The sequence below is a fragment of the Bufo bufo genome, chromosome 8 (assembly GCF_905171765.1).
Source record: "Bufo bufo chromosome 8, aBufBuf1.1, whole genome shotgun sequence".
Taxonomy (NCBI): Eukaryota; Metazoa; Chordata; class Amphibia; order Anura; family Bufonidae; genus Bufo; species Bufo bufo.
In genome coordinates, this window is record NC_053396.1 from 182,464,418 (window position 1) to 182,488,271 (window position 23,854).

The window sequence follows — 23,854 nt, forward strand, 5'->3', positions numbered from 1 at the left end:
AAAGTTATTACCACATAAAGTGACACATGTCAGATTTGCAAAAATCGGCGTGGGATTTAAGGTGAAAAGTGGCTCGGTAGTGAAGGGTTTAAAAGGGTTGTCTCGTCTCAGACAATGGGGGCATATCGCTAGGATATGCCCCCATTGTCTTATAGGTGCGGGTCCCACCGCTGGGACCCGCACCTATATCGGGAACAAATGATGGCTGGAGAACTCCGGTCCAGCCACCACAAAGCTCTCTCCCCATAGAAGTGAATGCACACCATGCATGACCGCCCACCGCTCCCATTCACTTCTATGGGCCTGAGGGAAATAGCTAGCGCTCGGCTACTTTTGGTGGTCCCATAGAAAATGAATGGAGAGCGGCTGCACGTGCGCAGTGCGCTCTCCACCACTTTTGGGGCTCCGTTCGCGATAGGTGCGGGTCCCACCGCTGGGACCGAAACTATATCAGACAATGGGGGCATATCCTAGCGATATGCCCCCATTGTCTGAGATGAAACAACCCTTTAAATCTCCTTCCGCTCCACCTTCGGTGGTCTCCCCCAGTCTTCGTTCACTTTCCTGCAGTGGTGACATGCCTCACATCCAGTGACAGCCCCCATTACCATGAAGAGTTACTTACATGCTCAACGCTTCTGCACCCAGTTGAGGGGCATCTGTCAGCAGTTTTGTACCTATAAAACTGACTGACCTGTTACATGTGCACTTGGCAGCTGAAGGCATCTGTGTTGGTCCCATGTCCATATGTGCCCGCATTGCTGAGAAGAATGATGTTTTAATGTATGTAAATGAGCCTCTAGGAGCAACGGGGGAGTTACCGTTACACCTCGAGGCTCTGCTCTCTTTGCAACTGCTGAACCCTCCGCACTTTGATTGACCGGGTCAGGCAGTGTAAACGTGATCACACCTGACCCTGTCAATGAAAGTGCAGAGGGCCCGGCAGTTGCAGAGAGAGCAGAGCCTCTAAGTGTAACGGTAACGCCCCCGTTGCTCCTAGAGGCTCATTTGCATATAATAAAACATCATGTTTCTCAGCAATGCGGGCACCTATGAACATGGGACCAACACAGATGCCTTCAGCTGCCAAGCGCACATGTAACTGGTCAGCCAGTGTCATAGGTACAAAACTGCTGACAGATGCCCTTTCATTTCCTCTTCTGTTGCCATCTGAAGACAGTATGTGGTCGATTACTTCTGCTTGGATGCTGGTGTTAGAGCCGATGCAGCAGCAAACTGCCATTAAAAGGAGACTGCTCGGTAGAATACGGGAAGGTTTATATACAGCTTTAATATCCACAGTCTATTTGTCAGACGACCACTTGTAACATGACTTGATCTCTTAAAGCAGTGGTCCCCAACCAATGGCTCGCAACCCCTGAGTGGCTCGCCATGGGTGTCCTGAGTTATGACCGGATGTACTGGCCATTGACATTGCTGCAGACCCATTCTAGCTTTACCACCAAGCAGCGCCAATTTGGGTGGTATAATGCTAGTGTTACATTCCCCACTGAAGTATTTATCAGCAACTGTGCGCAGTTTCATGTTTTTTGTTTCTCCACATTCAAAATTTCTCTCCTCTATTTTTGAATTGCCTGTGGCTCCCGACCATCACTGACCGTTGAATGTGGCTCACAACATAAAATACCGGAAAAAATAATAATTTCTCTTTAAATCTCATGCATTCTGAATGGGAAAGAGATCCGTTCAGGACGCATCAGGATGTCTTCCGTTGCGGCAGGATTCCGTTTTGCTGCGGTTTTGTGTCCGGTCATAACAACCGAAAAAAAAAAAAAAAGGATCCGGCACTGAAAACAACGTAAGTCAATGGTGACAGATCCATTTTTTTGGGAGCCTAAATTGAGTCGCCCATTGACTTTTTCATTTTGATTTCACACAACTGCTTCCTAAGGGAACGGACGCATCCTGATGTGCAAAATCAAAACGGATCAGTTTAATTCCGGTATTGAGATCCGGCAGAGAATCTCAATACCGGAATTAACAATGCAAGTGTTAAAGTAGACTAACCATATATCCGTGGTTACAAAATGGAGCTTAGTTGAGCTCTTCTCTTTCATGGAGAACCTTTTACTCTTGTAGGCGGACGATATGCAATGCTTTAAAAGCGTTTTCTGCGGCAAAGCTGATAAGTCTCTGATCACTGGGGAGTCTGACCATAGAGACCCCCACCGATCCCGAGTACAGGGGTCCTGTTCAGCATGCACACTGTTGTTCCAGTGGGACTACGAAACATATACAAGCACAGCGCTCAACTATCTCCGACGGTGTCCTAGTTTTTGGAGTAACTGTGCTGATAGCTGATAAGTTGTCATTCTTTAACATTTCATGTGAAATTTCGACACAATTTTTGATTGAATTATTTCTTTATATTTCTTTGCAGAATTGATGTTCCTAGAAACAAGTGCACTCACTGGAGAGAATGTGGAGGAAGCTTTCCTAAAGTGTGCCCGGATAATATTAAATAAAATAGATTCAGGTAAGTGAGAGACTTTCAGGCAGATGAGGATTACTGATGTGTGAAGTTCACTGGTAAAGCAGGCACAATGCTGCTCAGGAATCCATTACTTCATTCTAGAGAAAAAGTACTTTTAATTCATATCAAAATGAGCAGGTAAGTGCACCGAGGGTGGGTCCAAGCCACTCTGTGCACCCTTGCGCCTCCTGCTTCCTCTGTCGGGGCCCCCCCCCCTTCTTGATCGACAGGGTCAGGTTCTTGCATAGTCGTCTCGTTTGGCACTGGCAATGGAAGTTGGTGCAGCGAGGGTGTACAGATCAGGAGCCCGTGTAAGAGGGCTCTGAGGGTACAGCCACAGAAAACACATCTGCAGCAGATTTTCCACGGTGGAAAATCTGTATTGTGTTTGCTGGAATTTGTGGAGGCAAACACCACACCAAATAGTGCAGATTTTGGTACGGAAAGTTGACACCAAGGCCCCTTGCACATGAGCGAGTTCCATGCATTGGACTCGCAGCGTGTGTCAGCGAGAGTACGTGTCCTGACCTCCCAGCACTGACTGGGTTGCGTAGCATTTTATTGATTTATGATGCTATGCAACCCTTAGAGGTCTGGATTAGGGCTGCAGCTAGCGATTATTTTAGTAATCAAGTAATCTATCGATTTAATGCAATGATTAATCATGTACTCTAATAAGAAAAAACTTTTATAAAATGTCATCAGCTCCCCCCAGTGCCATCAGTCTTTTGCACCATCAGCTCCCCCCATGCCATCAGTCATCTGTGCCTTCAGCTCCCCCCCCAGTGCCATCAACCACCCCATGCCATCACCCCCCAAGGGCCATCAGTCCCCCAGTGCCATCAGTCCTCTGTGCCATCTGTTCCCAATGCCATAAGTCCTCTGTGCCATCATCCCCTCCGATACCAGCGTGCCCTCAGCTCCCCCAGAGCCACCATCTCTGCTCCTAGTCTCCAGCAGCCCTTAAATACTTACCTCTCCTGTAGGGGCGCCGCTCCACAACTCCTCTGTCTTCTCTGCGCGCTGCACTGTCGTCCTGACGTCACACAGCATCAGGTCATAGTGCACGCATACGTAATAGCAGTACGCTTCACTCCCACCCCGTGGTCACATGACAAACGAATCCTCGATGCAAATAAACTAGCATCGAGGATTTCTTTGTGTCTAATTACTCGATTCAATCGAGTAATCGTTTCAGCCCTAGTATCATGGGTATTGTATAACACTTAGGCTGGGTTCACACGGGCGTGACGGATTGGCTCAGGATGCGTTCAGGGTGCGTTCAGTGAAACTCGCACTATTTTGCAAGCAAGTTCAGTCAGTTTTGTCTGCGATTGCGTTTAGTTGTTCAGTTTTTTCCGCGCGGGTGCAATGCGTTTTGATGCGTTTTTCACGCGCGTGATAAAAAACTGAAGGTTTACAAACAACATCTCTTAGCAACCATCAGTGAAAAACGCATCGCACCCGCACTTGCTTGCGGATGCAGTGCGTTTTTCACGCAGCCCCATTCACTTCTATGGGGCCTGTCCTGCGTTACAAACGCAGAATATAGAACATGCTGCGATTTTAAAGCATTGCAGAAGTGATGCGTGAAAAAAAACGCTCATGTACACAGATCCATTGAAATGAATGGTGCCGGATTCAGTGCGGGTGCAATACGTTCACCTACCGCATTGCACCCGCGCGGAAATCTCGCCCGTGTGAACTCAGCCTTACCCTTAGGGTCTGTGTTGTAGCTTATCTAAGTTAAAGGGGTTGTCCGGGTTCTGAACTGAACCCGGACATATCCCCATTTTCACCCCGGCAGCCCCCCTGACTTGAGCAGTTCATGCTCCGATGCTCTCCTTTGCCCTGCGCTGAATTGTGCAGGGCAGAGGCATTTTCTGGAGTTCCGGTGACGAACCGGGGTCTCCATGGGGAAAGCTAGGCAGAGGCTTCCTGCCAGCAGTGAGCCCTGTGACATAACCGCTAGTGAACATCGTCCGGGACGGTTCGCGAACGCGATCAAATGTTCGCGAACCGCAAGTTCGCGGCGGACCCCATTCACTTTTACTGGCAAGCGAACCTGAAAAACCTTCAGCTCATATTTGCAGCCACCAAATACTTACTAGAAGTGCACAAATAGTCCCACAACATGGACAGTGACATACTAGAGGGGGATCATTGACAAAAATTCTTAATCGGGGGACATTTTTATACATCTTAAAGGGAAAATCTCAAAAATGTGCCCTGCTGGAGCGTAGAAATATTTTTATTTTAGGCCACAGGAGTACGGGCCACAAAAATTAGGCAAACAAATATAGAAAGTATATTATTGGTAAATCACACCCCTGACGTTTGTGGCATAGCCTAGCGATATGCCACAAATGTTGAGATGGGAATACCCCTTTAAAGGTTCTGTCAGTGTGATCAATCCTCTTTAAGATGCTGTGTTGAAAATTGACTCTCCTCTCATCCTGTCCTGCTGATTAACTCAATATATATCTAGTAGGTGAAGCTCATTTATTTTCTGTTAAAAAGCCCCAAATCTTCAAAGATTTGCCTTAATTCTGCATTGCTTTCTGCTTTGACATCCCGCTGAGCATCATACACTCGCCCGATGTTGGATCAGGTGGTGAAGTCTGCCTGGAGGGGGGCTGTAGATCTTTACAATTTTGAATTCCTCTTTATAAACCAGTGGTCCCCAACCAGTAGCTCAGGTGTCCCTGCTGTCTGGATGAGAGGCCTGGGCTATGACCATATGTAATGGCAGGTTACATTTCTGTACACTTCTCCTACCAGTACCAGTTTAGATGATAAAATAGGATGGGTCATCAGTATCAGATCGGTGGGGTCCGACACCCAGACTTCCGCCACTCGGCTGTATGAGGAGACTGCGTGAGCAGTGCGCATGCGCCGTCTCCCTTCTCTCTTCCTGCTCTCCGTTGTATGTCTAAGGGACAGCAGCGGTGAACAGGAAGAGAGGAGGGAGACGGCGCATGCGCACTGCACACGCCATCTACTCCTACAACTGATCGGCGGGGGTGTCGGACCCCGCCGATCTGATATTGATGACCTCTCTGGATTGCTGCTAGGAAATGAAGCTATCCTATCAGGCAAAGATCGGGAGCAAACAGTTCACCCTGATCATTACCCATGCATCGGTCCTTGTACACAACCATCAACTCAAAGCTGAGTCCAGGGGTCCTTGATATTTGGGATCAGGAATCTAGGATATCTGTGTGACCTAAAGCTGCACCCATCTTCCTTTGGCGTTTGAGTCCCGTCAGTCACAGAGGCCATGTCCTCCTAATCTTCTTAATCCAGAAACGTCATGTTACTATTTTTACAGTGCATGTTCATACAGGGTGGCGGACACTTGTGGGGTTTACCGTTAGGGTCCTTCTATTACCCCTACCCGGGCCGTCGGCATACTCCTCTTCTTCTAGTCCTTACCCTCACTATATTCCGCTGAAGTCAATAGGGCCATGAATCACCCCCAGCACCATGTACATGCATGTTATTTAAATATCATATTAATTGTATGATTCATAAAAGGGAAGCTAATTTCCGTTTGCATGCTGTGGGAAAAAAGGATCCAGTAAAGGAGTGTGATATTGCTATGGCGCCACCTTGTGTTTAAAGTGCGCACATCCGTCTAATGATCTGAGTGCTGGTGGACGCACATGCCTAGGCCCTCTCTCCACATGGTGGTAAATGATTCATGGGATAACCCCTTTAAGCTGGGGAGAGCATTGGCTGCGAGATTTTTCTGCTTATCCTTGGGGAAACAACAGATCGGGCAGGTAAAAATCCAACCTGCCGAGCGCAACCTCATCCATTGGATAGCGGCTGTGCTTGGTATTGCAGCTAGCAGAAAGGCCATGTGACCGGTGGTCGTGATGTCACAGGGTGAGTGCTGTGGCCCCTTAAAACTGCTTATCGGTGGGGGTGCCAGTAGCTAGACCCTCACCCTCCTGGGGATAGGTCATTAATAGTGATAGCCTAGAAACCCCCTCCAAGCCAGACTGTGCTTTATCTAGGGCAGGCATCTCAAACTCGCGGCCCTCCAGCTGTTGTAAAACTACAACTCCCACAATGCCCTGCTGTAGGCTGATACCTGTAGGCTGTCCGGGCATGCTGGGAGTTGTAGTTTTGCAACAGCTGGAGGGCCGCGAGTTTGAGATGCCTGATCTAGGGGCCGAAGCATCGTACAGAAATTCACTCTCTCGTGCTCTTTCACGCTCTGCCCGCTCAGGCAGTCATATAGTTGTGTTACCACTTCTGGCAATGGTGGATGGTGAACACCAGGTGGCGCCGTACCACTAGATCCTATAAAAACTGGTCAACAGTGCTGTCTACCATTAGGAACCCTTTAGGTCCCGGCTACCCTACACTATGAAGGCAAGCATCTTGATGGGGATTTTTTTTTTTTCTTTCCACCGATTTTCCACGTTCTTTTTGATTTACTAGTTGTTTTTTTTGTTTTCTAGGAGAGCTGGATCCTGAGAGGATGGGATCAGGGATCCAATATGGCGAAGCCTCACCGCGGCACGCAAAACACACGCATGGGACACAGCTACAGAACAGGCAGCAGTGCAACTGTTAGTGAGAAAGGTAACTGGAAGACATTTGTAGTACACAGACACAAAGCTGGCGTAAAGAAAGTGATCTTGAAAGATGTACGCAAGTCTGGAAGTCTTGCGGCCCTATTAAAGAGGTTTCTCCTGGTTCAGGGGAGGCCTTCAATATCAGTCCATCCTGTTCATTTTGCAATATTCTGCATCCCTCCTACTAAGTAGGCGTGCAGGTAGATGGACTGATATACACCGTGAAGAAGACTGCAGCGCTTGCACGAGCACCGCCGCCCCTAACAGTTGATTGGCAGGGCTGCCGAGAGCCGGACCCCACCCATCTGATGACCTGTGCTGATCATAGACCAGTGTTCTGAACCCAGGAAATCCCCTTAAATTTTTCTTTTTTTGGGGGGGGGGGGGACTGTGGTGAGCCCTACAGATGGTCATAAACATCAGTCCTCCCTTTAAATGCATCCCTCAAAACCAGTCTTTTTGCCAGATTATGATGACATCTCATGAAGTGTTGTCACAGGGACTCAAATCTTGAAACACCATTGATGTCCTCAGCTTTTCATAGATATTGAAGAATTTCCAAAACTTAAAGGGGTTTTCCCAGTTTTGGGGCTTTTTTATTTTATTTTATTTTATTTTATTTTTTATACAGACCCCTGCCCCATGTTATACCTGTTATAAAAAAAACTCCTCACCCCCCACTGCTCCATTCTGACTCCCTGGCTCCCTTCGGCTTCCCGAAGGGATCACGTGCTCAGCTGCAGCCAAGAATTGGCCTCAGCAGTGACGTGTCTCCAAGTGGCACGTGATCCATTTGGTGGTAGAGCGTACATGTGCATGCAATGGAGGTTTGAGAAGATCAGCTGCCACTATTGCTTGGAGGAAGAAGAAAGGGTTAGATGGGGGTACAATTGGTAGAACCCTGACATTACAGATGGTTTATTAGATAGTGACAGTATAACGGTCTGTGTGACGCCATTGCAGGTGAGTATTAGGAGCAGGTTTATTGGACTGGGCTTACATGGGGTAGGTGAGGCTTTTTTGGGAATGTATGGAGACTAATATAATAATTATCCGTTTCCCTCTCCGCAGCCATCTGCCTGTGAATATCTTACTGAGAAGAAGCACTTTTCATCACGCCCCAGACTAGACTGCACGCGCCCCTGACTTTGCACTTACCGTGTGTCTCTTCCATGTCCTCCGTGTTTAGAAGCCCCCTATGACGGCCAGTTTCCTGATATGGCTCCCTAAACGCAGCCCAACTATTGGCAAGCACCAATTCTGGCCACCACCTTACCCTAAGCTAGAGGATCAGCCTAAAATACGACAAAAGAGAGTGGTGTAAGTGTACAGGTATAGAAAGACCAGCCTGGGTCGCCGGACCCCATTCTCATGCCGTCCGTAGTAGGCTGCTGCCCACCCCTTGCTACAATATCCCTGTGCCATCCAATAGCCTCATCCCACAATGCTTCGCCACTGAGGAAAGGCGATTACTCTTCTGCCATATTTTTCGTTCTGAGCGCAAAAGCCAAGACCTGCTATACATACCACTGGCTGGAAAACGGTTGACTTACATGTACATGACCGCAATGTTGATGTTTTACGCCTTCGTCTTTTCTCTAGTTTTCTGTAAATTATCATTTGAGCTGTTTTATATTTTTCTTTTAATGAAGAAATGTTTAGCGCATCTCCAGAATCCCTCCTGTTTTTATTTTTTTGTGTTTTTTTTTTTTTATATTCACTCGAATATTCAATCGAAGTGAATGACCCCCAATTTACATGATAATAGAAATGCTCTAGTAATGCCTGGGGTGGAAGGCAGACAACATGATCCTGTTATAAAGATATCTCTGTGTCATAAATACAAGATGTATTAAATAAAAACCTACGTCATATTTATCCAGATGTCGTCATTTTCTTCTCCTTCAGTCACCATGAAATGCTAATCACCGGGCGCTCTCGTCGGTGAACACCGCTTGGGCTGTGTCAGTCACATACAGTACATGTGGAAAGTTTTTAGACCCTCAGCTCTCACCTGACACCCAGACTCCTACTCTAATGGCCCGGACCAGAAGAATTGCCGATCTGGACTGTTTAACCCCTTAGATGCCACAGTCATCAAAGACCGCAGACCTTAAGAGGTTTCAGAGGAAGGGGGTTCCCTCAGTCAGGCATTGGCACTGAAGGAGATCGTGATGTATCAAGGTCCTCTCACAGCAACCAGGCCTAATGAAGGATCTCAGAACTGCCCTTGGTTAACACCTATCAGGCAGTGCCTAGCGACAACATTACGCTACTTTCACACTTGCGCTTTTGCCTGATCCGGCAGGGATCAGCAAAAAAAAACGCTTCCGTTACTGATAATACAACTGGCTGCATCCGTTATGAACAGATCCAGTTGTATTATCTTTAAAATAGCCAAGACGGATCCGGCATGAACACCATGGAAAGTCAATGAGAGACGGATCCGTTTTCTATTGTGTCCGAGAAAACGGATCCGTCCCCATTGACTTGCATTGTGTGTCACGCCGGATCCATTTTTGCTCCGCATCCCATGACGGAAAGAAAACTGCAGCATGCTACAGTTTCCTCTCCGGTATGGGAACGCAACCAAACGGAACGCAATGCATTCTGGTGCACTCCTTTCTGCTCAGTTCAGTTTTGTCCCCATTGACAATGGGGACAAAACAGACGCGTTTTTCTCCAGTATTGAGAGCCTCTGCCGGATCTCAATACTGGAAAAGTTAAATGCAAATGTGAAAGTAGCCTAATTAACTGTACTACATAAGTAGTAGAGTATATTATAAAAACGATCAAAGTCCACTTGTGGAACTAGTAAATAGTATAAATAGTAAAGTTTTAGTAAAAATGCTTTGCAATGAAATAAATCAGAAAAATAAAATCCACTGCATATATTTGGTTTCTCCCCCATCTGTAACGACCTGAACTAAACAATTATCATGTAATTTATCCTGCATTATAAATGCTGTAAAAACAAACCCCTAAAAATCCCCGGATTGCTCTATTTGCTTATTCGCCACCAAAATAAAAATGGAATAAAAAGTCATATGTACCCCAAAATGGTACCAATGAAAACTACAAGTCTTCTCGCCCTCACACAGCTCCACACAGAGAAGGAAAAAAAAGTTATGGCTCTTAGGATGCGTCGATGCAAACACAATTTGAAAAAAAAGGGTTTTTACTGTGCAAAAGTGATAAAACTTAAAGAAAAAATTATATGTATTTGGTATCGCTCCAATTGTACGGCCCCAGAGAATAAAGTTATCATGTTATTTATGCTGTAAGTACCTGTATTTTTCGCCCTATAAGATGCACCTAGGTTTTTGAGGAGGAAAATAAGAAGAATTTTTTTTTTAACCAAAAGATGTGCTTTTGGTGGGTTTGAACTAATGGCGGTCTGTGCATGACACTATTATGGGGGATCTGTGGATGGCACTGTTATGGGGGGAGCTGTGGATGGCATGATGGTGGGGGGGGATCTGTGGATGGCATGATGGTGGGGGGGATCTGTGGATGGCACTGTTATAGGGTGGTGGATCTGTGGATGACACTGCTAGATGTGTCATCCACAGATCCCCCCCCATAACAGTCCCATCCACAGATCCCCCCCCATCATAATGCCATCCATAGATCCCCCCCACCTTCATAATGCCATCCATAGACCCCCCCACCATCATAATTCCATCCACAGACCCCCCCCCCCCCATCATTATCCCATCCACAGATTCCTAGGGACGGACTGTAGTAGGCAGGGAGAGCGGCGGGCCGTGCAGGCGCTGTACTCTGTCCCCGCCGCTCAGTATGTACTGTATTATACGTAGTGTTAATCATCATATCTAAACTGAATAATGATGCGTTCCCCATGTGTACCGTACTTACCGGTACATGTCACGCTCCTGTAGTAAGCACTAGCAGGCAGGCTGGGCGGCCGTAACTCACTGACGTCACGTGCCTGCTCCGCCTGCTTCATTCATAAAATAGGCGGAGCAGGCACTTGACCTCCGTGAGTTACGGCCGCCCGGCCTGCCTGCTAGCGGCTAGTGCTTACTACAGGAGCGTGACATGTACCGGTAAGTATGGTACACATGGGGAGCGCATCATTATTCAGTTTAGATATGATGATTAACACTACGTATAATACAGTACATACTGAGCTGCGGGGCCAGAGTACAGCGCCTGCACGGCCCGCCGCTCTCCCCGCCTACTACAGACTGCGATGTAAATTGCCAGCATTCGCCCCATAAGACGCAGGGGCACTTTCCCCTGCGTCTTTCACTTTTGGGGGGAAGGGGTGGAAGTGCGTCTTATGGGGTGAAAAATACGGTAGGTTATGTGTACGGTACCCCTAAATAGTGCCATTAACCGCCTCCGGACCGCCTAACGCAGGATCGCGTTCCGGAGGCGGCAGCTGCAGGCAGAGTCACGCATATACGCGTCATCTCGCGAGACTCGAGATTTCGCTCAAATCCGGCCCGCGCATGCGCATCGCGGGCCGGCAAAAGTTTAAGGAGTATTTCGTCAGCAACCTGCCGGCCAATGATCGTTGCTGATTTTTAAAAAATCGAATCACAAGCCATCTAACACATTATATTTATAAATATAAGGTGTTAAATGGCTTCTGTGCTCCTCTGCTGGTCCTTTTGGTCGGTTGGTTCCAGCAGAGGAGCAGACTTCACAGTGAGTACCCACCAACACCACATTTAGCCCTCAGATCACCCCCCATCACCCCAATTAACCCCTTGATCGCCCCTGTCAATCACTAGTGAAAGGGAAAAAAGTGATCAGTGTAAACTGTCACTTTTTTTTCCCCCACCAGTATTGACTGTTAGGTTTTAGGATAGTTTAGGTCCCTTGGTTAGGTAGTTAGCGTCAGTTAGCGCCCACCGCACCGCAGTCACTGATTCGCTGATTAGCGTATCGCTAATCAGCATTGGTACTTTTATAGTATCTGTAAGTGATCAAAACTGATGACGGTCAGATCTATAATAGTATTAGTGTCACCTTAGCTCGCCCTCCACCCAAAACGCAGTGTTTGCCCGATCAGGCCTGATCGGTCGTCCACACGTGCGTTCACCCACGCCCGCCCTGCCGCAGTGACAAAAAATGTTTTTTTTTTTGATCACTGCACAATCACTTTACAAGCGCTGCGGCGATAAAAAAATCTGTTTTAATATTTTTTATCAATCGCAGCGGCCTCCGGTACTTCGCTAGCCTCCCCTTTGTAAGACAGGCTTGCTTTTTTTCTTGGGTAGTCTCAGGGAATACCCCTAAATTTAGTAGTCCAAATGTCAAACAGGGGGTATTCTTCTGAAGAGGCCTACAGGATTCTGACCCAGTCGGATGAGGAATGGGAACCCTCATCTGACGAATCTAGTGGGTCAGAATATGAACCTGTAGAAAGCAGTGGCAGTCTGACCCAAAGTTCAGACGATGAGGTTGAGGTCCCTGATACAACCAGGCGTACCAGGCCCCGTGTCGCTAGACCACAGGTTGCGCAGGATCCGCTTCAAGGGCAGCAGAGTGGGGCTGGCGCTGTCGGATTACGTGGTGAGGCATACACCAGCAGCGCAGCCCTTCCTGGACCTAGTACCAGCACTGCCGTACAACATGGTGAAGTGACAAGCACCAGAAGGGCAGTTGAAGCTGGTACGGTGGCGCGTGCAGTAGTTACCCCATCGCAGCCACCGCACAGACAGGCCCGAAGAGTCCCTGAGGTGCTGGCAAACCCTGATTGGCAGTCCCCAACTTCAGCCGCACCTGTAGATCCCCCTTTCACTGCCCAGTCTGGAGTTCGGGTTGAGACAGCTCAGATCGGTTCGGCACTGGGATTTTTTGAGCTGTTCTTGACTGCGGAGCTCTTGGACTTAGTCGTGGCAGAAACAAATCGGTATGCCATTCAATTTATAGCCGCCAACCCGGGAAGCTATTATGCCCAGCCTTTCCGGTGGAAACCAGTCCAAGTTTCCGAATTAAAAAAAAATTCTGGGCCTTCTCCTCAACATGGGTCTAACCAAAAAGCATGAATTGCGGTCATATTGGTCCACGAACCCAATTCATCACATGCCCATGTTCTCTGCTGCTATGTCCAGGACACGATTTGAGACCATCCTGCGTTTCCTGCACTTTAGCGACAACACCACCTCCCGTCCCAGATGCCACCCAGCTTTTGACCGGCTCCACAAAATTCGGCTCCTCATAGACCACTTCAACCAGAAATTTGCAGATTTGTATACCCCTGAGCAAAACATCTGCGTAGACGAGTCCCTTATACATTTTACCGGGCGCCTTGGCTTCAAACAATACATCCCAAGCAAGCGCGCCCGGTATGGGGTCAAATTGTATAAGCTCTGTGAAAGGGCCACAGGCTATACCCACAAATTTCGGATTTATGAGGGAAAAGATCAGACCCTGGAGCCGGTCGGTTGCCCTGACTACCTGGGGAGCAGTGGGAAGACCGTCTGGGACTTGGTGTCACCCTTATTTGGCAAGGGGTACCATCTTTATGTGGACAATTTTTACACAAGTGTGCCCCTCTCCAGGCATTTGTTCCTAGAACAGATTGGCTGCTGTGGCACCGTGCGACATAGTCGCCGGGGCTTCCCCCAACGGCTCATTACCACCCGTCTTGCAAGGGGGGAGAGGGCTGCCTTGTGTAACGAAGAACTGCTCGCGGTGAAATGGAGAGACAAGCGTGACGTTTACATGCTCTCCTCCATTCACGTGTCATTGAAAAGCCCCTCTCAGTCCACGACTATAATGCGCTCATGGGAGGGGTGGACTTCAATGACCAGATGTTGGCTCCTTATTTAGTGTGCCGACGCACCAGACGCTGGTATAAGAAGGTGTCTGTATATTTGATTCAATTGGCTATGTACAATAGTTTTGTTCTCTACAGTAAGGCTGGGAGAAGAGGATCCTTCCTCAAATTTCAGGAAGAGATCATCGCGAACCTCCTGTATCCAGGAGGTTCCGTGGCCCCAACCACCAGTGTAGTGAGCCGTCTACACGAGCGACATTTCCCCAATGTCGTTGCTGGTACCTCAACCCAATCGTCACCCCGAAAAAGATGTCGTGTCTGTAGCAGGAGTGGAATAAGGCGTGACACCCGCTATTTCTGTCCTGACTGTCCTGACCACCCTGCCCTATGCTTTAGGGGAGTGTTTCCGGAAGTACCACACACAGGTACACTTAGCATAGGGATTGCATCTCACAGGACAGGCACACAGGGCTATTAGGGCCCTTTCACTCACAGCTGCTGCAAACCTCTCCTTTCACCTGGGACAAAGTGCATAATGTACTTCGCCACATCTTTGGGCGATTTGCACTTTGCACATTGTCCCATGGGGAAGGAGAGGTTTGTCCTATAAAGGTAAAAAACAAACAAAAAAACACCGGTAAGCAAAAAAGTTAACGTTCAGTTCAAAAAGTTAAATAAAGTTTATATGTTCTGTTCAAATGTTATTATAAAGTTAATAAATGTATTGCGTTGCGGCCTGGTTTTTTCTTTTTTGTTTTGTTTTTTTTACCTTCCAGGTGGACCAACCGATCAACCAGCTGCAGCACTGATGTGCATTCTGACAGAAGCATTGCACACAAGTCGGTGTATGCGGCGCTGCAAGACGAGATTTCTCCTCTGCAGTAAAAGATACGTTTGCCGAGGCTTATGAGCTGAGGAGGTGGCGGTGTTCATATACTTTGGCAAACACTTTGTATATAAAAAATATATAAAAAAATACCGGCAATGATTTATTCATCCACATCGATTCATGTGAATGGAGAAATCGGGTTTGCCAGGTCATACGAGCTAAGTGGGTATGGATGTTGGGCGGAGCTCCTATGTCCTGGCAGACGCCTTTCCCCTCCTGCCGTTCATTTTTTCTTTCAGCCCAGAGGCTGAACGAAAAAAAATAATTCTCATTAGGCTATTTTCACACTACCGTTCAGAGCGGGTCCGTCTGATGTCTGCTCAGACGGATCCGCTCCTATAATGCAGACGTTTGTATCCGTCTGCAAGTCTGAAAGTAGCCTGAACGGATCCGTCCAGACTTTACATTGAAAGTCAATGGGGGACGGATCCGTTTGAAGATTGATCCATATTGTGTCATCTTCAAACGGATCCGTCCCCATTGACTTACATTGTAAGTCTGGACGGATCCGCTTGCCTCTGCAAGCAGCGTTCAGGTGTCCGCTTGCTGAGCGGAGCAGAGGCTGAACGCTGCCAGACTGATGCATTCTGAGCGGATCCGTGTCCACTCAGAATGCATTAGGGCAGTACGGATGCGTTCGGGGCCGCTTGTAAGCCCCTTCAAACGGAGCTCACAAGCGGACACCCGAACGCTAGTGTGAAAGTAGCCTTACCCGTATGCTCAATATAAGGAGAATAGCAGAAACTCCTAATGCTGGCCATACATGTAATGATTGCGGAGACCCTCAAATGCCAGGGCAGTACAAACACCCCACAAATGACCCCACTTTGGAAAGAAGACACCCCAAGGTATTCACTGAGGGGCATATGGAGTCCATGAAAGATTGAAATTTTTGTCCCAAGTTAGCGGAAAGGGAGACTTTGTGAGAAAAAAAATAAAAAATCAATTTCCGCTAACTTGTGGCAAAAAATAAATAAATTCTATGAACTCGCCATGCCCCTCATTGAATACCTTGGGGTGTCTTCTTTCCAAAATGGGGTCACATGTGGGGTATTTATACTGCCCTGGCATTTTAGGGGCCCTAAAGCGTGAGAAGAAGTCTGGGATCCAAATGTCTAAAAATGCCCTCCTAAAAGGAATGTGGGCCCCTTTGCGCATCTAGGCTGCAAAAAAGTGTCACACATATGGTATCGCCGTACTCAGGAGAAGTTGGGCAATGTGTTTTGGGGTGTCATTTTACATATACCCATGCTGGGTGAGAGAAATATCTCGGTCAAATGCCAACTTTGTATAAAAAAATGGAAAAAGTTGTCGTTTGCCGAGATATTTATCTCACCCAGCATGGGTATATGTAAAATGACACCCCAAAACACATTCCCCAACTTCTCCTGAGTACGGCAATACCAGATGTGTGACACTTTTTTGCAGCCTAGGTGGGCAAAGGGGCCCACATTCCAAAGAGCACCTTTATGATTTCACAGGTCATTTTTTACACATTTTGATTTCAAACTACTTACCACACATTAGGGCCCCTAAATTGCCAGGGCAGTATAACTACCCCACAAGTGACCCCATTTTGGAAAGAAGACACCCCAAGGTATTCCGTGAGGGGCATGGCGAGTACCTATAATTTTTTATTTTTTGTCACAAGTTAGCGGAAAATGATGATTTATTTTTTTTTTCTTACAAAGTCTCATATTCCACTAACTTGTGACAAAAAATAAAAACTTCCATGAACTCACTATGCCCCTTTGCCCACCTAGGCTGCAAAAAAGTGTCACACATCTGGTATCGCCGTACTCAGGAGAAGTTGGGCAATGTGTTTTGGGGTGTCATTTTACATATACCCATGCTGGGTGAGAGAAATATCTCGGCAAAAGACAACTTTTCCCTTTTTTTTTTATACAAAGTTGGCATTTGACCGAGATATTTCTCCCTGCAGATTTTCCATTTATGGTTGGATGATGCCACATTTTCTACTATCTTTTCCTGACATCTACCCATAACTCTACCTTGATATAATAAGCGCTCTCCAGCCCTACAACAGTGATAAATGCTGATTGTGAAGGTCTCACCAGAGTTCTCGGGAGGCTGGAGAGTGCCTACTGCCATCATGTCATGGCGTGGGGCGCTTTTAGCTATCATGGCCATTCCTGTCTGGTATTTGTGTAGGGAACATTGACCAATGTTCGGTATGTCCAGGACATCGTGGAACCAGTTCTACCACCTTTTATGAGAAGTTAGTTATCAGTTATCCTGGTGATCCAACAGGATGACACCCGCCCACACACTGCCTGCGCTACACAACATGTTCTTCAGGGTGTCCAGCAGAGCTCCCCTGGCAAGCTATCGCAACAATGGGAGATGCCACCTAGTATTCATGTGACCTTGCCTCAACATGTACCCTGCTGTGGAACCCAAAATAAAGAGGGCACCACCTTGGTTGTGGGATCATTGACCAAGCACCACTAAGGGTTTATACTTTGTCAATTTCAGCTCAATTGCATTACGTTTTACAGGTGTTCTTTTTTATATATATATATATTGTGGGGTTTCGCTCTGGTAGACAGGATTAGCGGAAACAGTATAGAGGCAACAAGTTCTTTGGGTTAGGTCATGTGATATTTTTATAGAGCCGGTCGATATGGACGCGGCGATACCTAATATGTATACTTTTTTTTTTATTTATGTACGTTTTACACAATGATTTCATTTTTGAAGCAAAAAAAAATCATGTTTTAGTGTTTCCATAGTCTGAGAGCCATAATTTTTTCAGTTTTTGGGCGATTACCTTGGGTAGGGTATGATTTTTGTGGGATGAGATGATGGTTTTATTGGCACTATTTTGGGGTGCGTGTGACTTTTTGATCGCTTGCTATTACACTTTTTGTGATGTAAGGTGACAAAAAATGGTTTATTTAGCACAGTTTTTATTTAAAATTTTTTACGGTGTTCATCTGAGGGGTTAGGTCATGTGATATTTTTATAGAGCCGGTCGATACGGACGCGGCGATACCTAATATGTATACTTTTTATTTATTTATGTAAGTTTTGCACAATGATTTCATTTTTGAAGCAAAAAAAATCATGTTTTAGAGCCATAATTTTTTCAGTTTTTTACTTTTTTTATTTCTGTAAGTTTTACACAATAGCAGCTTTTTTCAAACAAAAAAAATGATGTTTTTTATTTATTTTTTAAAACATACTTTTATTCAGGGAAAATACAATTTAGCAGCATACAAAGATGTTGGTGATACATAGTAAATATAGATGTCATTATAAGCACATATGAAATCAAATAGAATCTAGTAATGTACCACATTGATCACAAAACAGGTATATTTTTCTCCCCCCCCTCCTCCCAGTTATAACTGATATCCCCAACCGTGAACCAAACTATCGGTCAAAAACTCTTCGAAGATGCCTGCGTAGAGATATCCTATTGGTCTATTCATCTGTCGACAGATAAGTATCACCTTATATTCTTAACCTGTCAATATAAAGTCACATCACGTGTTCTCCACTCCCAGTATTCCTAAAAAAATGATGTTTTAGTGTCTCCATATTCTGAGCCATAGTTTTTTTATTTTTTGGGCGATTTTCTAAGGTAGGGGCTCATTTTTTGCGGAATGAGGTGACGGTTAGATTGGTACTATTTTGGTGGGCAAACGCCTTTTTTAGAGTCAATAAATTTTTTATTGAGTTTTCAGAATATATAAGTCACAAACAATTAGACAGTGGACGCAGCCACTATTAAACAATATGATATGTTAGATGAGTCATATATGGACAAGACTAAAAAAGCAGATTAAAGTCTCAGAGTGTCGGGGTATCCGCTCGGATACTGCCAACCCAACACCATTGCGTGTAACATATCAAACTAATGATGAGTTCCCCACTACTGAGGATTCGGGGGATACAACTCCGTACACCATAGTGCAGAATGTAGTACAAAACAATCAAACAAATAAGTAAACAAAACAAAATCAAAATCAGATCTACTATGCTTTTAAGGTGGCTAGGGGAGATAAACCAGCGAGCAGTGTGGGTGGTTATGGAAGATAAGAGGAATGGCGAAGCCAAGGAGCCCAAAGAGCATCACGATTTTTAGGTGTGACAATGGAAAATGGGAGGCGATGCTGATATCTACAAGTGGTATTAAGAGAATGAACTACTTCTTGCATTGAAGGGGGTGTCACAGATTTCCAGTGGCGTGTGATGACAATTTTGGCACTCAAAAGAATATGACCTACAAGGCCTCTGCATGACTGGTCAATGCCATCCATTCCTAGGAACAAAAGAGCAAGCTCAGGGGCGGAAGGGATGGTATATTGAACAATTTGTGAAATCAAATGAAACACTCGGGCAAACGCCTTTTTGATCGCTTGCTGTTGTACTTTTTGTGATGTAAGGTGACAAAAAAATGGTTTATTTAGCACAGTTTTTATTTTTTATTTTTTACGGTGTTCATCTGAGGGGTTAGGTCATGTGATATGTTTATAGAGCCGGTCGATACGGACGCGGCGATACCTAATATGTATACTTTTTTTTTTTGCCCTATTTTTTACCAATTTTTTTTAACTTTATTTGAGGAAAATGACGTTTTTGTTTATTTTTACTTGAAACTTTAAATTTTTGGGGGGAAAACTTAATTTTTTCAAATTTTTTTTCACTTTATTTTTTGTCCCCCTTTGGGACTTCAACTTTTGGGGGTATATTCCTTTACAATGCATTCCAATACTTCTGTATTGGAATGCATTGGCTGTATGAGTAATACTGTGTGTATTACTCATACAGCTTCCGGGGCCTAAAACGTGCTTTCAGAAATAGACGTCCACCCATAGGACGTTTATATCCTATGGGCAGACGCAAAGCGGTTAAATAAATAAGAAAAAGTATACATACTGTATTAGGTATTGCCACGTCCGTAATGATCTGCTCTATAAAAACGTCACATGACCTAACCCCTCAGGTGAACGCTGTAAAAATAAATAAATAAAAACTGTGCTAAAACAACCAATTTTTTGGTCACCTTGCCCCATAAAGTGTTATAATGAATGATCAAAAAATCATATGTATACAAAAATAGTACCAATAAAACTGGCACCTTATTCCTTAGTTTCCAAAATGGGGTCACTTTTTGGGCGTTTCTACTGTTAGGGTGCATCAGGGGGGCTTCAAATGGGACATGGCATCTAAAAACCAGTTCAGCAAAATCTGCCTTCCAAAAACCATGTGGTGCTCCTTTTCTTCTGCGCCCTGCCGTGTGCCCATACAGCAGTTTATGACCACATGTGGGGTGTTTCTGTAAACCGCAGAATCTGGGTAATAAATATTGAGTTTTGTTTGGCTGTTAACCATCGATGTGTTAAAGAAAAAAATTGATTAAAATGGAAAATCTGCCAAAAAAGTGAAATTTAAAAATTTGATCTCCATTTTCCTTTAATTCTTGTGGAACGCCTAAAGGGTTAACAAAGTTTGTAAATCGGTTTTGAATACCTTGAGGGGTGTAGTTTCTACAATGGGGTCATTTATGGGGGTATCCACTATGTAGGCCCCACAAAGTGACTTCAGACCTGAACTGGTCCTTATAAAGTGGGTTTTGGCAATTTTCTTATAAATTTGAAGAATTGCTTCTAAACTTCTAAGCCTTCTAACATCCTAAAAAAATAAAATGACATTTCCAAAATGATGCCAACATAAAGTAGACATATGGGGAATGTTAAATAATAAATATTTTATGAGATATTACTTTTTGTTTTTAAAAGCAGAGAAATTGAAATTTAGAAAATTGCAAATTTTTCAAATTTTTGGGTAAATTTGGAATTTTTTCATAAATAAAGGTGAAATATTTTGACTCAAATTTATGATTATCATGAAGTACAATGTGTCACGAGAAAACAATCTCTGAATGACTTGGATAAATAAAGGCGTTCCAAAGTTATTACCACATAAAGTGAGATATATCAGTTTTGCAAAATTTGGCCTGGTCAGGAAGGGGACAAATGGCCCAGATGGCAAGTGGTTAAGCTTTACACAATAATAGCATTTTTGAAAGAAAAAAAATGTTTTAATGTGTCCATGTTCTGAGAGCTATAGTTTTTTTTATTTTTTAAGGATTTTCTTATGTAGGGGCTCATTTTTTGCAGAATGAGGTGACGGTTTTATTGGTATTATTTTGTGGGACATATGCCTTTTTGATCACTTGGTGTTGCACTTTTTGTGATGTAAGGTGACAAAAATGGCTTTTTTTGACGCAGTTTTTATTTTAATTTTTTTATGATGTTTATCTGACTGGGTGGATCATGTGATATATTTATAGAGCCGACCATCACGGACACGGCAATACCAAATATGTCTATTTTATTTTTTCTATTTTTAACATTTTTGTGAAACCTTTTTTTATTTTTTATTTTACACTTTTCGTCCCCCATAAGGTCATACAAGACCTCTGGGGGACATTTAACTTCACTTTTAAATTCACTGCGCTGTACAGCCTCAGTGCAGGGCTGATCGAGATCTGTGAAAGACCCGACAGCTCCGGCACTCTCCTGCCCCGGCGGTCACATGACCGCCGGGCCGGAACAGAAAGTGCGGAACTGTCCCTGCCTTCTCTAAGGGTTGCCCTGCTGTCACTGACAGCGGGCAACCCGATCTGCAGCTGTACGATTAGCGTGCAGCTGCGATCTCTAAATGGACGTTCAGAAATGTCCATTCAGAGATATAGAACCACCTCCCGGACGTTTATAGTCAACATGCGGACGGGAGGTGGTTAAGCTAAGTGCATTTTGTTTTGAATTTTGTTGTTCGCTTGTGTGTGTTGTTGTCTAGGCCTCAGGGAGACACTGATTCCTTCATCTGGGAAGGAACCAGTAGTCTCATTCCCTGCCACCACTCCTAGGGCTTTCCAGGGTCTCCAGGGCTAAGGTTACAGTGTATGAGTATTTCCACCTTCAGAGTCTACTCATTTTGGCAGGAGTCAGGGAGAGGTCTAGGGATTCCTAGGAGGTCATCCCTCTCCTTTAGCTTTGAGGCCTAGACTCCGGTCTATTCCTTCTGTGTTTTATCTGATGTTATCCCCTCCCCATTACCGGTGACATTTGCAGATCCCTAATGGATCAGCAAAAACGCTTCTGTTACAATAATACAACTGCATGCATCCGTCATGAATGGATCCGGTTGTATTATGTCTTCTATAGCCATTACGGATCTGTCATGAACACCATTAAAAGTCAGTGGGGGGACGGATCTGTTTTCTATTGTGTCAGAGAAAACGGATCCGTCCCCATTGACTTACATTGTGTGCCAGAACGGATCCGTCTTGCCCCGCACCACATCGCGGACAGAACAGTACCTGTAACCACCACTAGGGGGAGATTACTGCATACAGGTAATGCAATGAACTTAATTTAAAAAAAAAATTTATATGACAATATCCAGAGTGTGTGTGTGTGTATGTATGTATGTATGTATATACACTCACCTAAAGAATTATTAGGAACACCATACTAATACAGTGTTGGACCCCCTTTTGCCTTCAGAACTGCCTTAATTCTACGTGGCATTGATTCAACAAGGTGCTGATAGCATTCTTTAGAAATGTTGGCCCATATTGATAGGACAGCATCTTGCAGTTGATGGAGATTTGAGAGATGCACATCCAGGGCACGAAGCTCCCGTTCCACCACATCCCAAAGATGCTCTATTGGGTTGAGATCTGGTGACTGTGGGGGCCATTTTAGTACAGTGAACTCATTGTCATGTTCAAGAAACCAATTTGAAATGATTCGAGCTTTGTGACATGGTGCATTATCCTGCTGGAAGTAGCCATCAGAGGATGGATACATGTTCTCATTCTGTTTACGCCAAATTTGGACTCTACCATTTATGTCTCAACAGAAATCGAGACTCATCAGACCAGGCAACATTTTTCCAGTCTTCAACAGTCCAATTTTGGTGAGCTCGTGCAAATTGTAGCCTCTTTTTCCTATTTGTAGTGGAGATGAGTGGTACCCGGTGGGGTCTTCTGCTGTTGTAGCACATCCGCCTCAAGGTTGTGCGTGTTGTGGCTTCACAAATGCTTTCTGCATACCTCGGTTGTAACGAGTGGTTATTTCAGTCAACGTTGCTCTTCTATCAGCTTGAATCAGTCGGCCCATTCTCCTCTGACCTCTAGCATCCACAAGGCATTTTTGCCCACAGGACTGCCGCATACTAGATGTTTTTCCCTTTTCACACCATTCTTTGTAAACCCTAGAAATGGTTGTGTGTGAAAATCCCAGTAACTGAGCAGATTGTGAAATACTCAGACCGGCCCGTCTGGCACCAACAACCATGCCATGCTCAAAATTGCTTAAATCACCTTTCTTTCCCATTCTGACATTCAGTTTGGAGTTCAGGAGATTGTCTTGACCAGGACCACACCCCTAAATGCATTGAAGCAACTGCCATGTGATTGGTTGACTAGATAATTGCATTAATGAGAAATAGAACAGGTGTTCCTAATAATTCTTTAGGTGAGTGTATATATATATATATATATATATATATATATATACACACACATTGGATATAAAAAGTCTACACACCCCTGTTAAAATGTCAGGTTTCTGTGATGTAAAAGAATGAGACAAAAATAAATAATTTCAGAACTTTTTCCACCTTTAATGTGACCTATAAGGCTACTTTCACACTTGCGTTCGGTGCGGATCCGTCTGGTATCTGCACAGACGGATCCGCACCTATAATGCAAATGCTTGCATCCGTTCAGAACGGATCCGTCTGCATAACAGCTTTTTCAGATCTGAGTTTTCACATCGTGAAAACTCAGATCCGACAGTATATTCTAACACAGAGGCGTTCCCATGGTGATGGGGACGCTTCAAGTTAGAATATACTAAGAACTGTGTACATAACTGCCCCCTGCTGCCTGGCAGCACCCGATTTCTTACAGGGGGCTGTGATCCGCACAATTAACCCCTCAGGTGCCGCACCTGAGGGGTTAATTGTGCGCATCATAGCCCCCTGTAAGAGATCAGGTTCTGCCAGGCAGCAGGGGCCAGACCCCCCTCCCTCCCCAGTTTTAAATTCATTGGTGGCCAGTGCGGCCCCCCTCCCTCCCCAGT

The 23,854-nt window shown here is 45.1% G+C and overlaps 1 protein-coding gene across 1 annotated transcript in view; it reads left to right on the plus strand.

Annotated features, from left to right (window-relative positions):
• Positions 1–8,961, plus strand: part of RAB4B (RAB4B, member RAS oncogene family) — a 35,396-nt gene extending 26,435 nt beyond the window's left edge. Inside the window, exons 6-8 of the mRNA XM_040442470.1 lie at positions 2,402–2,497; positions 6,967–7,090; positions 8,155–8,961. Of these exons, the coding sequence (XP_040298404.1) occupies positions 2,402–2,497; positions 6,967–7,082 (212 nt within the window). The 3' untranslated portion in view covers positions 7,083–7,090; positions 8,155–8,961. The remainder of the gene's footprint in view (positions 1–2,401; positions 2,498–6,966; positions 7,091–8,154) is intronic.
• Positions 8,962–23,854: the final 14,893 nt, after the last annotated feature.